The sequence below is a fragment of the Sitophilus oryzae genome, unplaced genomic scaffold (assembly GCF_002938485.1).
Source record: "Sitophilus oryzae breed Bouriz unplaced genomic scaffold, Soryzae_2.0 scaffold_227_pilon_pilon, whole genome shotgun sequence".
Lineage (NCBI taxonomy): Eukaryota > Metazoa > Arthropoda > Insecta > Coleoptera > Curculionidae > Sitophilus > Sitophilus oryzae.
This window is the reverse complement of record NW_022146782.1, coordinates 2,431,460-2,446,284: the sequence shown is the minus strand read 5'-3', so window position 1 is coordinate 2,446,284 and position 14,825 is coordinate 2,431,460. Positions and strand designations below refer to the sequence as shown.

Below are 14,825 nucleotides of genomic sequence, written 5' to 3'. Positions count from 1 at the left end.
AAAAAATTGGCGCTTTTTTCTTTACCTAATTTGATATTGGCAACACTGATTTAGTTTTACGGCCTGAGCTGCCAGGGCTATCGACACTGTTTCTATTGGAGATAACCACAGAGTCAGAGTAACTATTTATAGTCAAAGGCCTGTTTTTTATCATCAGAAGAATTTCTCCCTAACCCAATTTTATGCCAAATTTTTTATTATTTTTCTTAAAAAATGGTTTAATTCAAATAATAATATTTAAGATATAAGTATTAAATTAAAAATGAATATTAATTTAAAGCACGGTATACAGAGTCTAAAGTTATCGCCCTCCGTAGTGCCACTGTTGCGAAACAACGTCAAAGTAAAATACCAAAATTGCAATTATTGCATTGCTAGTGCACAATCAAATACTAGCAAACTCCAAGAAAATAATAGTGACAATGATTCTCCACAGTTAAGATTCCGTAAAAACTTATTAAACGGCCCCAATTTGAGGGACTTCTTTAAAGCTGAGAATTTGTCACAGCAAGATCATCTTCCAGACGATGAGGTCTCAATTTTACCTATATTTTATTTTTAAAATACTAAAAATTAGTATAAACTTCCAGGTAATACCTTATTTAACTTCTAATGACTTATACGGACAGAAAAGGAAGGTTTTCTTTGAAGTGTATGGTTGCCAAATGAATGTGAACGATACAGAAATAGTTTGGGCAATTTTAGAGAAACATAACTATGAGAAAACAGAAAATCTATTAGACGCAGATGTAGTGCTTATTGGTATTAATTTTCTACAGGTTTTGTGTTAATTGTTTTATTAAAAGTTAGTTTATAGTTACATGTGCGATTCGTGATAGCGCAGAGGAACGAATATGGGGTAGACTTAATTACCTTCGAGGCATCAAGAATAAAAATTTAAAAAGATCTTCATTTAAAATTGGAATATTAGGTTGTATGGCAGAAAGACTTAAAGAGAAAGTATTAGAAAAAGATAAAACGGTTGATGTAGTTGCTGGGCCTGATGCATATAGAGATTTACCAAGGTACTTGATATATTTTTATGGATGTAAATAACAAAACATAAAAAGTATATATTTTAGACTCTTGGCCTTAACTGAGAACAATCAGAAATCAGTAAATGTTCTTCTGTCTTATGACGAAACTTATGCTGATATAACTCCAGTTAGACTGAATGAGAATTCAGTGTCTGCTTATGTCTCGATAATGAGAGGCTGTGATAATATGTGCACTTACTGTATAGTGCCTTTCACGAGAGGTAGAGAACGGTCTAGGCCTGTCAGTTCAATTTTAAGGGAAGTAGAACACTTGTCTGAGAGTGGAGTAAAAGAAGTTACATTATTAGGTAAGGTTTTTTTTGTATGAAATATATAGGGTGTTTCTAAATGAATGAATGAATGTATGTCTTTTAAGGTCAAAATGTAAATAGCTACAGAGACATTTCCGAAGACACAACAGTGAACAATATAACAACTTTAGCCAAAGGTTTCAAAACCGTATACAAACCCAAGAAAGGAGGATTGAGATTTGCGGATTTACTATACAGGGTATCCGAAATAAACCCAGAAATGCGAATAAGGTTTATGTCGCCTCACCCGAAAGATTTTCCTGACGAAGTGATTCAAATGATTAAAACTAATGCCAATATCTGTAAAAATCTCCATATGCCAGCACAGTCAGGCAATTCAGCAGTGTTAGAGAGAATGAGACGAGGCTATACGCGTGAGGCGTATTTGGAGTTGGTCAAACATATTAGAAATGAGATCCCTGATGTAGCTTTGAGTTCTGATTTTATATGTGGATTCTGTGGAGAGACTGATGAAGGTATGTATTAATAATTAATATTTTGTGATTTTTTCTGATTTCTTTTGATTTGTTTTTTAGAATTTGAAGACACTATAACCTTAATGGATGAGGTCAAATATAACACAGCATTTTTGTTTCCCTACAGTATGAGGGAGAAAACTACAGCTCACAGGAGATTCAAAGATGATGTACCAAAAGAAGTAAAAATAGCCAGGTTACAAAGAATGGTCACGACATTTAGACATAACGCCTTCAATTTAAATACTGCTCAAATAGGTATAATCGATAAAAAAATTGATTCTTTTGTTACATACTGTATATCATTTTTTGTAGGCAAAGTTCATCTAGTGCTCATTGAAGGCTTTAGTAAAAGGTCTCAAAACTATCTTCAAGGTAGAAATGATCACAATATAAAAGTAATCCTTCCTGGTTTGGATACAGTTCCATATAAAAACGGAACTAATTCTAGACTATTACAGCCTGGTGATTATGTGGCAGTTCAGATCAATATGGCTACATCACAAGTGTTAAAAGGTGAGGTTTTTTTAAAAAAACGACGTAAAAAACATTTTACTTGCATGTCAAAAATAGTTTTTTATGTGTAAAAATAATTTTTTAAGTGTTTGTATACTATTGAAAACTTCTACAGATTAGTAACGCCTCTCGATTTTTGTTATTTTTGAGGTTTTTTATTTTTTTATTGAAAGAAGCTTTCAATAAGAAGGAAAGAACTAAGAATTTTGATATAATTATTTATTTTTAGGTATTCCGTTATACTTGACAGATTTACAAGAATTCTATCAGGAAAATTTAGAAAAGTGTGCTGGAGTTTGTTGATAATAAATTTAAATTAAATATATATGAAGTCCCTGTATATATTATTTTGTTGAAAAAATTAGTATATACATTTTGTTTTAGATAAATAAACGTATAGTGATATTGTTTATAAAAATTAATATAAACAGAATTAATGTGTACTTTTTGTAGGTGTTTTTTACATTTATATTCTCTACCGAAACGTAAAAATCGAGAAAATTCGCGTAAACGCCCATTCCTAAGAATATGTTTTTTAAACTATCAAATTCAAAGCCTCCTTGATTGTACGGTTTTTTGTGTATTTAAGACACAAAAAATTGTGTCTAAAGTACAGTACGTCTGTCCGTTCTGTAGCTACGGGGTATCCGTGAGAGGGGAACGATATTCTCTCGATGTTTTTCGTAAAAAATTAGACGACGCGTCCCATCAATAAAAATTCGACAAATTTGCAAGTAGCCAATAAAATGAGTGTGCGGAGCGATTTGCGGTGACGTACTCGTCAAGTCGACGTATAAAATATATTGCTGTTTATTTAAATGTTTTTCGTCCGCATTCCTTTCATAGACACAGATCCAGCAGACGTACTGTACCTAATTGATCTAATTTTTTTATTAATAATGATTTAACTCAACATTTGAATGGAATCAGTTATTCATATGACTGTCATTCAATATTTATGTGAGGAAGAAAAATATTTTGTAAAATTTCCCTTCGCCTTGAGCATATGCAACTTTTTATACATCAATTTATTCCATCCTAAAATATTGATAAATTTGATACTAAATACTAATAATGGAATTTACATAGTGCTTTAGTAAAGTTTTTTTCTTTTGTATCTTATACAATTTTATATAAATTCCAGCATAACATAATAATTATTTCAAAGCTGGATTATGTAACTTTAATTTACAAGTAAAACGCGCCAAAAACATTGACAGTTTTTTTTCCTGTACCACGTGGTTCTCTCTGACCAATACGATTTCGTGTTTTTGTTGTTTTGTTAAAGTTAAATACCCATCACATGTAACATGTGTTGAGATGGTGTTGAGTGAACGGAAATCGGCAATCTTTTAGTGCAATCTATACAATATTTTTATTTTCTCCCTTTATAAGCAATCCTTTACTTTTATGCATTGTATAAAAATACCAAAACAAAATAAACGATGGGTGATTTACCAGACACATTGACTCCAGCAAGTGGGGCCACAACAGAATCGGAAAATAATAAAGCAATACGTATTCCTTGGGGCAGGTTGCTAGCTACCAAATTATATATCAACAATATCGGTGAGTACCACAAAGAAATCAAAGTTTAAAGCCTTATTTACACTGTTTGAGATACTTTAATTTATGTTTTAGACTTGATCGATGATTACTTTAGTTTTGGTCGAGCATTTGATTGCACAGTTTTTGTTACTAGCCAACAATGCAGGAAAGCTACAAAACTTATTTCCAAAACTCACTTTTCTATTGAAAAGAGCTTTGAAGATAATCTAATTTACATTAGGGATTTAAGTAAAAATGGAACCTTTGTTAATAAAATTTTATTAGGAAAAGGTAAACGGTAAGTACATTTTTTTTGTTTTATTTTATTGTTTTTAAGCTGATTTATGTTTGTTTGATTAGGCGAATATTGAGGAATAATGACACTATTGCTGTAACAGTACCTACTTATGCTGTATATATTTTTAAATATAACGGATATGAAGGTAATGATACCTTTTTACCTTCAAACTTGGAAGAGAAATATGCCCATATCAGGCTGCTGGGTAGAGGGGCATGTGGTGAAGTGCGATTGGTTAAAAACAGGGTAAGAACTTCATAAAAATATTACTCTGTAACGTGGTAATTGTTTAAATAAATTATTTTAGGATACTTTTGAGTTTCACGCTGTCAAGAAAATATTGTTAGGCAGAAGCAACACATCATTATTACATCAAATTAATCATCCGACTAAAATACAAAATGAAATATCAATTTTAAGGAAGCTATCCCATGTAAGTATATTCTTTCCTATACAGGGTGGCCCATAGATGTAGAAAAAAGTTACCTATGATTTCTAAAAAGCTCTCTCTAGATTGTAAACTCCTATATTCTTGTCCTTTTTTTTTGAGGTTCTTTAAATCTTGATAAGTACAGGTAAAAAATGTAAGAATTAAATTTGTACAAGAGTACTTAACAGAAAACAGTGCTTTTATAGGAGCTTTGCTAATACAAGAAAGTAATTTTTTGCTTTAAAATATTTTTTACAGCCTTGTGTAATATGTATGGATGAAATTTTCCAAAACGTTAATGACATTTACATAGTTTTGGAGTATATGGCAGGAGGTGAGTTAAACAACCGAATTATAGCAGTTCATAATGAGCTAGACGAAGACCTGAGCAAGTTTTACTTCTTCCAAATGATCCTGGCAGTCCAGTATTTACATTCCAATGGAATAGTACATAGAGACTTAAAAGTAAGGGCTTTAAATAAATTAATATCAAAGTTTCTGTTACAATAGAAATGTATTTCCAGCCAGAAAATATTTTATTACTGGATGAGAGACCAGAAACAATATTGAAGATCACTGACTTTGGTTTGAGCAAAGTGACAAACTGCGACAATATGACAACAATGTGCGGTACTTTGAAGTATGTAGCGCCGGAAGTGCTGCATAATGGCTTTAGAGATTATGGAGAGTACGGCAAAGGTGTGGATATTTGGAGTTTAGGTGTTATTTTATTTTACATGCTATCCAAAGAGCACCCTTTCAGGTAATCTTTTTTTTATCAGTTTTAGCAACTTTATCTTATGTTATTTTAATTTTCTTTAATTTTTTTCATTTTCTCGTTTTTTGTTTCGACTTATTGTTCCCTTTTCTTTGCCTTGGTTTAGTTCTTTCTTTCTTCTGCACTCTTCTTTTCCTTTGCTGTGTACTTCTCTCACTTATTTTCATTATTTATATTCTTATTTTCTTACTCTTTTTCTTACTAAGTAGAAACTTTACCAAGAAATAAGTCTTCTGTTTTGTTTCTTTTGTTTTCATATTTTCTGTTTTCATTTTGATTTTTTAATTTGCGCAAAAAATCAGCTACTTCTTGCTCTTTTTGTATTAACTTTTCAATGTTTTTCTTACTTTTTTTCGTTACTTTTAACCCTTTTATATTGTTTCTTTAATCTTTTTCATTTCTTTATAGCTTTTTTACTGTATCTATCCTTTTTCTAGTTTTATTGCTGTTTTTAACACTGCATTTTTCTTCTATATCACTCTCTTATTAATTTTTTTCTTACTCTATTTTTCTTTCAGGCCCTATTTCTTTTAACTCTTTCGTTTTATTTTATTTAACTCGTCTCTTTGTAGCTCTTGTTTTCTTCATATTTTTTCCTCTTTCTATTTTTTCTCACTGTCTTTTTAATGCTGTCTTTTCTTCTTTACACTATTAATTAATCTTTCTTCTCTATTATTTTCTCTTCTTGTTCTGTTTCTTTTTATAGCAGTTTTTGTTTGCTAGTTTTCTATATTTCTTTTTTCTTCTTTCTTAACTCTTTTTATTTATATTTCCTCTTTTCTTCTTTTTTCTCCACCTCCTCTTCTCGGCTTCTCTCATTTTAACTCTTTTATTCTTTTCCTGAATCGATTTTTTCTCTGTAGCTTTTATTATATTTCTTTCTATTTTCGCTTGCTCTCTCTTTTTATTTTTCAACTATTTTTTATTTCTCTTTTTAACTCTGTTTTATTCTTTTTCTGCATTTTTTTCTCTTTGTAGCTCATTTTTTCCTATCTGTATTTGTTTCTATCTATCTTCCTCTTCTTTCTATCTATGTATATTGTTCTATTTTATTTGTTTTTACTTTTTTCTGTTTCTTTTTTTGTCCTCTTTCTATTTTTTCTCGCTTTCCTTTTTATCACAGTCATTTCTTACAATTTTATTATTTCTTCTTTCTTACTCTCTTTCTTTTTTTCTTACTTTCTTTTTAATGTTTTTTATTTTTCTTCATATAATTTTTCTCTTTTTTTATATTTTTTTCGTCTTTATACTTTATTAGATCAAATGACGCCGCGCTACTAAGAACTGAAATAGTGAACGGTAATTATCACATGGTCGCTGAGAAATGGTCAGATGTATCAGCTGAAGTACAAGACTTAGTTAAGAAGATGTTAGTTTTGCTACCAAAGAAAAGAATCTCTAATAAGGATATTTTAGCACACCCATGGATCAAAAATGTACGTTAAAAATCAGCAAAACTTCTATCTCCAAATTTTAAATGTTTTTATTTTCAAACATTACGAAATATTAGTTTTACGCCTATGCACAAAAGTACAAAAATATTTTATTAAACTGACATTAAGTGACAAATTCTTTTTATCTATGAGATAATCACTTTTATAAAAAATTGTTTGTGACGTTTGAAAAAAAAAACATGTTCTATTTGGACTAAAATTGTACATCTAATAAAACAATATACTACTTTTAGGATCACGGAGTTCAACACAGGGCGATCAGGCTTTTGAAGAACGAGGGTTATGAGAACCCTTTAAACTTTTTAGCGACTGAGCCTCCAGAGAAGAAGTTTAAATTTAACGAATATTCTAGCTCCAGCTCCTCAGGTAACTCTAATTCTACCCTAAGATGTGCAACCAACAGTTTTAACAGTACAGTGTGCTGTTAAAAATGTTAGCTTTAAAACGGCTGTTTTTTATTATTGTTGTTCCTTTTTAGCTTATATTATATTTCTCTCTACTATGTATTCTATTTCTTAAGTATACCACGTTAAAAATATTTTATGGTCACACAAAAAAAAATATTTATATTTTACTTGAAATGCAATTTTGAACTCAAGTTTCCTTACCAAAATAAAACGGCGTCACAGTAACCTTTGAAGTGACAAACTGATAATAAAATTGACATAAAATCTTGCCAGAAATTAATATTTAAATGACATAAAGTTCTTTTTTGAAAATTGATTAGTAAATGTTAATTTCTGAGAATTTATGACACAAATTATCTTGTTAGCCGTCATTTCAAAGGTTACCTTGACATCGTTTTTTTCCCAATCATTTAATCAGTATTCTGCCACAAGTTTCATATCCTATAAATAACAACGTTAGACAAATTTTGCAAAATAGTCAGCAATTAAAAAATTAATTTTTTAAGTTTAAATGTTTTTTTTTGTGATCATACTGCTTTAAAGAATATAAGTTTTATTTTACCTAGTTATTGATAAGTAAAGTTGTTTATAATGCGACCTTACAAAGTGACTTACGAGAAATGTTTCTCTACAATTGGGTCGCATTGTGCCATAGTTTGTCCATATTTGTTATATCTGCCATATTGAAGTATTATTACAAAGTTTTTACATTTTTGTAAAGTATTTTTTATATAAAAAACAGTTTTGTGAAATTTACACATTCCATTTTGTAATAAAAAGATTTTTTGATCAATCTGTATTTTGTTTTGAATATATACAGTGTGGTCAAATGTAAATGACGTCAGTGTCAAAGCAGACTGTGTCAGTTAAGAAATTGATGATGTAATTTCAGGACAAAAATACAAAGTAGGGATGGACGATCATAGATTTTAGCTATCGATAATTATAAAATTATCGATAGTATATCGATAATTATCGATATACCGAAAAGCCCATCCCTAATCGTATTTAGTAATTTAGTACAAAAATAGTTGTATAAATATTGTTATGTATGGATAGTTATCAATAATCGATACCTATGCCGATACTTTCAATACATTGATAGGTGACGATATTTTTAGATATTGTCCCATCCTTAATTACAGAGCAGCCAGGGTTGGGTATTTAGCGTCTACGTTTTTTTTTACGTTTTGATATAAAATACAGGTAAAAAATCTGTCTTTTCAGGAAATATTTTTTATTTCTTTTATAATTTTTTTTTGGTTAAAAATTGGAGTAAACTAGAAACGATCTAAAATCCGTCTTATAGGAAGAGGTGTTGGTAAATAAAAACCAGTTTTTCTTAAATTAAATTTTAATTTCAATATATTCTTGTAAAATACAATTTTTTTGAAAAAAATTATCTTAAAAATAACATAAATAGATTCTCACAAGCTAAATTAATACGGGCTGTTTCCTTTTCAATATTATAAAGTAAAATATTCAGTCTTCTCGGCATACGATGTATTCTATAATAATTATAATTAATATAATACCGTAAAGCCTATTTTAATACCATACGATCGAAAAAAAACGGCGTCAAGTAGGCTTGGAATGGGATGACTTCGTTTTCCCAGGGATCCTTGACGTCATTTTTTTTTCAATTGTGGTATTTTTACAAAGTACTGGGTTTTAGTACCTTGCAATACAGTGGTAGTTTGTATAATAGAGATATTATAAGAAACAGATTGGCAAGAACATGTGTAAAAAAATTCAACTTTACATTGTTTCTAGTAACTGTCATTTCACTTTTGTGGTTATAATACCAGATATACCTATTTGAAGTTAATCAAGTCGGAACGCACTCAAATTTCTAATTTCGGAACGTACTTGAAATTTTCTGGACAATATGAATTGATCCCAGACACACCCTAAAATTGATGATTGGTGTGGAACTATAAAAGATTATAGCTATCTTTCTTGCACGTTTTATTGCCAGTTCTGTTCTTTTATATCTCTAATTCATAACAGTGGGTAAGTTACCACCAGTAAAAAATCTATCATAAGTCTCTTATAAAATGTGCTATATTGTGATTAGGTATAAATAAACACTGATAAGTACAGTTATCTCTAATTTACCCGTAGGTAAAAAGCTCTAGTAACAAAGCTATATAATATTTATTTATATATAGGAAAAAAATATGGGAAATCTATATAAAATCTCAGCAAAATTTTAATAACACACATCTTGCATGTTTTTTTTTAAACCTCAAAGCTTCCTTTATAATAAAATTGAGATATAAAAGTATCTTGATTGACAACCCTAACAAAAATTTTCGTTATTAACAATTTAATATGAAATGGCAGTGATGATAGCACATGATTCGAATGATTACCAGGGCAAGAAATTAGTAAAAATCACCTGTTAAAAAGAAATATTTTGATTAACTGATAAAAAATAAAGCTTACTATTTTAAAAAATAAAAATACAAGTTAAATATTCACAAAGTATGTACAAATGTACAGAGAGTATTCAAGCAGATGTCTTTTAATTTGAATAATTATCGCTATAAAATTACTAATTTTTTTAGATTAATATTTATAAATACAAAATAACAATAACTTATACCCTTGAACCAATATTCAGTATTTTGTAGGTTAGAACTTGTTGACCCCTCTGTACAAAATAATTGATTTATATTAAATATCAGACTACTTGTCTCAAACTCCACACTCGGTATAAAATTCTCAAAATTCATTGTAAAAACTCTCCAAGTTTTCTAACAGCCAAACAGAAAATTACAAAAATCTATCACAATATAGTAGAACACTTTGTTTTATACTTTGAAAGTAATTTTCTCCACTGTTTTAGACAAAATTAACATGTACAAAATTACAGGCAGTTAAGACATTTGTGAGAACATAAAAATAAATAAAGATAAATAGAATATAAACAGAGATATCTGTTTTATATTCCTTCTAGTTCTCTACTGTCCTACTCACTGTAATTTACTGTTACACTCTGTAACAATACCAACCGAGTGACTATAGTTGAAACTGCCTAAAATAAAGTGTTTTGGTGTATTTGTTGTAATTTTCTGTTATAACACTAAAAGTTATTTCTAAAACAGTCAAATAAATAAAGTCTGCACTACACTAAGCTCTCTGGACTTACTGGACTCACACGAAACACTTTCATAAATAAATTACACAACACATTTTTACCCACACGTTTAGTCTAAAAAAGTTGACGTATATTCTCGTCGAGTCTTAAGAGAATGTGACGCATCGTTACGAAGACTGTTGGTCCTCGTTTATGAGTAGGGGGTTCCCTGAAAAGAAGAACGAAAAAAAAATAGAGAAAAGTTATAAAGAAACGAAGAAGAGAAGATAGAAAAAAGTAAATAAGAGTGTTACAGACATACATACAAAACCGTACCCATTAAAGACGTGGACAAATAAAAGTAGTACCATATACCTGCACCATAAATATACCGGATGTGTCCAAAAATAGCATAGTTATTTTGGTAAAGAATTCTTTAAGGTGATGGTTATATGAGAGAAAAAAAAGAATATGTTTACCAAAATATATATGTATGTTATTCAGGGACACCAAAGGTATATTTTAAATTGTGGTGAATTATTCTAGATGTGGTTAATATGACCAATGCCTGTTTTAGAATGTGCCCTATTAGAATACAGTAGCGGCTATTACATACTAAGAGAGACAAAATCACTTTTAAATAAAAATAAAATCTGTTCAGTATTTTTTTAGATAGGAAAAATTGAGCCCTCTTAGAAAAATAATTTGCTAGCCGCCACTGTAAGAATACAAAATAAAATATATACAGTTTCATCTAATTTAATGTCTAGTAAACTTCCTACATGAAATTTAGATATTGTATATATTGTATTTTGTTACCAACCCAAAAAACTGTTTTCTCACGAAAAACATACGTGTTTACAAATTTTCAGTGCTCTTATCCACGGCCAATGGGTCGGTAGAATTGGTTTGACGTGCCTGGACAGTTCCAGCTACAGAATAAGAAAAATCGATGACGTTATAACCTCACTTTTCTACGATACACAACAGGTATACAGAGAAGACCAGGCTACTAGTAACATAGCAAGTTGCCGGACGAATTTACGCTTACCCGATTTGCGTTCGTACTCGAGGTTCACTGCCGGCTAGTCGGCTGGTCAGGCAGTAAGTAGTTGGTCGTGACAGACTAGGAATACGACGCGAGAAGTGCCGAGTATTTACTATTTTCATTTTAAGTGTTTACCATCACTTAAGGTAACATTTAAAATAAAAATACTTAAATATTTATTATTTGAGTGTGTTTACAAGCCAAAACTAAAAATAAATAAATTCTCTAAACCCCAAAAAAACTAAAATATTACTCTAAACAAAAAAAGTTATAACAAGTGTTCAAAAAGACCACCTTCTTGTGGTAGACAGAAGCCTAGGGGGTCGTAAAGTCCCCGTCTGACATTGGCTAACATATTAGGGCTAAGAGTTTGAAAAGCCTCTCGTATTTTTACTTGAAGCTCATCCAGATTATTAGCCCTATTATGACCATACACTTTGGATTTTACATAACCCCACAAAAAGAAATCATTGGGAGAAAGATCTGGTGATCTAGCGGGCCACAAAATAGTTCCACATCCTGGGAAAAGTATTGTTCAAATATTCTTGAACAATACGGGCATTGTGGGCAGGGCAACCACCTCAGCAATTTGATTACTTGAAAAGGTGGGATTTTGATCCGCGGTACCACAAATGTTTGTATATCCCGATAAGATCTATTTTGGAAATACCATTTTACAATTTGAATTTGCTCACGAACTTCGTAAACATCCATTATTTTACTTAAAAAATAAATTTTACACGAGAACTGTCGCGAGAATCTATGTATTCGTTTTAGCTATTAGGTCTGTTCGTTTTCCTGTTATTATCGATTCTGAATCGTCCTAGAACTCTCCAGCGCATGCGCAAATGAAATAATGTCTTCATATTTCCTTCTGCGCATACGCATCACAATTCTAGGACGGTTCAGAATCGGTAATAACAGGAAAACGAAAAAAGCTATTAAAACACGAATAAATACAAATTCTGAAACATTCTTATCACATATCTACCTATTTTTATTTTATCGCATTTTTTCGCCTGCTTTTATCCGGCGGACGGCTATACGCTAATTCGTCCGGTTCTGCCTATGTTACTACTACGGTGGTCCGGTCTGTATAATCACATGCACTGAGTAAAAGGCTTTTGTTCTGTGTATAGAATACCGGTTGTATGTAAATTAAGTGTATTATACTAGGCTGTAAAAAATGAAGTTTACTAGGTTCAAAAATTGCTAAGTTGTTGTCAAAATTGAAGTTGGCATTTACGACATTTTCTCTTTAACACAGTAAGAATTCGAAAAAACATTAGATAAATTATTTTATTAAAATATAATACAAATTTTTTATGATTATGTTTCATGTTTTCTTTAGTTCCTAACTAAATTTCTGGATCGTATTTCAATAAAGGAACCCACTCTTCTATATCTTTAGAATCTAAAATTTATATTTATATTCAATCTGTAATAGAAAGTATGTTAGTAGGGAGGTTACTTGACAATCTATATGAAAACCGGAAATATACCGGGTGTTTTTCAAAAGTGGCTCACCCTTGTAGGCTTGGTGCATTCTCCGACGGTGCTGCCACTATCACAGAATAACGAAAACAACTAGTATATTAATTATTCTAAAAGTGTAAGGAAGTATAAGTTATCTTTAGGTCTAACTTGTATTATAATTTATTATTCCAGTTAAAAAAACTTTTAGATGAGTTCAACTAAGGTAGCGAGCATAGTTTTAATTACCGGTTTTGCCAGTGGCGTATAATTGGGGCTATTTCGGCTATAACGTAATTTTTAAAGATACATAATTATAATTTTAGGAGATGTTCATAAATCATTTAATCACTAGTTGATTAAAAATGTATACCATTAATATTACAAATTATATTTTATCCTCTCATAGTATATGTGTCTATTTAATTTTTTGATTCTATAACGAGCACTTTGTTTACTCACTTGTTTCGTCGAACTGCTTGAATTCGTTTTGCTTTTGATCAAATCGGTGTGAGAAACTATGAAGCTATAAAATGTTTGGTTTGGTTTGGTTTGAATGTCCGGGAAAGTTGAGTTATTGAATGTTATTGCACTGAACAACGCCCTAATTACGCTCTCCTTTACGCGTTAACATTTTTTTGGCATTTTATCAACATTTGAAATTGTCACAACACAACAAGACGCCTAGTTCGAATTCTTTTTCACTTATTTTTACTACCCGAAACAGCGTTACATCACACAAACCTCGCACCTGAGTAATTTATAGTCTCAATAACTGCACTAGCAAAAAACTAAAATGCTTAAATATTATGACAAAACCACGATTTCAATATGATTTTAATGCGATCAACATGACGGCGGCGTAAAATACATACTGATAATTCCAGATTTTTGCCGTTGAAGAGCTGCGGTCGAAATTTGTTGAAATCAACTGAAATGCACCGAGCCTATAATTTTTATTTTTTCAAATAAAAAACGAGAATTGGTATGTTAGTATATGGGTCACTTTTGAGAAACACCCGATATATTCTCTGATAAAAATTGAAAATAACGAAATATCTGTCTCCAAGAATTTTTTTTGTACAGAAAATCGTACAAAATTTTACGTGTCACTCACCATGAATCGCTTGTTCAGCCTTTTCTCTGTCCTCCACCAAATAGAAGGCATTGAGGAGGAAGAAGAACCCTCCAAGAATCTCCACGAAACACGTGATGAACAAAGCGTACTGTAACGACTTAAAACTAACTTCATCCGTGGGCGATGGAGATATAGTTGTTGTTAACGTGCTATTCGTCGAACTCGAACTGTCATGTTTGGTAAGCATGATAGCGAAGGCTTCTGATAGCTAGAAAAAGGTAAAAAAATACAATACGATCGAGAAAAAAACGGCGTCAAAGTTGGCTTAGAATGAATGCTGACTTGTCATTTTCAAAGCCAACTTGACGCTGTTTTTTAGAATATACGGTATTGAGGGTAGAAAAATAGTTTTAATCATCTGCTGATGATGCTAAAGTGGTGGACGTAGATCTAAATTTTAAATAAATGTCGTGGTGTACTAGGTACTTACCACTCCTACTAAGTAAGGGCTACCTGCATCACCCAATGCATGGGACATGAGCAACTGGAAGCCTTCAGCTGTCGATCTCCTTATAGGTACAATCACGTACTGAAATTAAAAAATTCTTATACAAATATTTTATTTAGATAAATTAATTTCGATATTCCACTACTGGAATAGAGTTATTTTATCCCACTAGGGATAAAATATCACTTTAAACGCTTCATATAACTGGATAAAAACTCCCATTATTGTATGATTGTGCATAAAAATAATTATAACAAACGTATTACAATTTGGCGCCCAACGTGGGACTCAACGTAGTGATATTTTATCTAGTATGCGGTTTAATCAGTTTCTAGTGGCGAACTACTACCTACTTACTAAAGAAACACCTTGTACAAATAC

At 30.9% G+C, this 14,825-nt stretch overlaps 3 protein-coding genes across 6 annotated transcripts in view; 2 read left to right on the top strand and 1 right to left on the bottom strand.

Moving 5' to 3' along the window:
- Positions 1-173: 173 nt before the first annotated feature.
- On the top strand, positions 174-2,783 carry LOC115884330 (CDK5RAP1-like protein). The gene is made up of 8 exons (XM_030902871.1): positions 174-532; positions 591-762; positions 818-1,025; positions 1,083-1,345; positions 1,414-1,824; positions 1,885-2,082; positions 2,140-2,340; positions 2,570-2,783. Exons 1-8 carry the CDS (start codon positions 263-265, stop codon positions 2,641-2,643), a joined length of 1,797 nt encoding a protein of 598 aa, XP_030758731.1. The 5' UTR covers positions 174-262; the 3' UTR covers positions 2,644-2,783.
- Positions 2,784-3,619: 836 nt separating this feature from the next.
- LOC115884314 (serine/threonine-protein kinase Chk2) lies at positions 3,620-8,974 on the top strand. Its single transcript, XM_030902855.1, has 8 exons — positions 3,620-3,909; positions 3,982-4,186; positions 4,249-4,432; positions 4,494-4,619; positions 4,875-5,081; positions 5,141-5,379; positions 6,653-6,830; positions 7,082-8,974. Exons 1-8 carry the CDS (start codon positions 3,786-3,788, stop codon positions 7,274-7,276), a joined length of 1,458 nt encoding a protein of 485 aa, XP_030758715.1. The 5' UTR covers positions 3,620-3,785; the 3' UTR covers positions 7,277-8,974.
- Positions 8,975-9,724: 750 nt separating this feature from the next.
- LOC115884312 (protein spinster-like) overlaps positions 9,725-14,825 on the bottom strand; it is a 67,193-nt gene continuing 62,092 nt past the window's right edge. For 2 of the 4 annotated variants that reach the window (XM_030902851.1, XM_030902854.1), the window contains exons 7-10: positions 14,427-14,525; positions 13,976-14,204; positions 11,192-11,269; positions 9,725-10,566 (exon numbers count right to left, since the gene is read on the bottom strand). In XM_030902851.1, coding sequence (XP_030758711.1) covers positions 11,196-11,269; positions 13,976-14,204; positions 14,427-14,525 — 402 coding nt within the window. In that variant the 3' untranslated portion in view covers positions 9,725-10,566; positions 11,192-11,195. Of the gene's footprint in view, positions 10,567-11,191; positions 11,270-12,670; positions 12,824-13,975; positions 14,205-14,426; positions 14,526-14,825 lie in introns of those variants that run through there. The other 2 variants (XM_030902852.1, XM_030902853.1) reach the window with 2 other exon arrangements.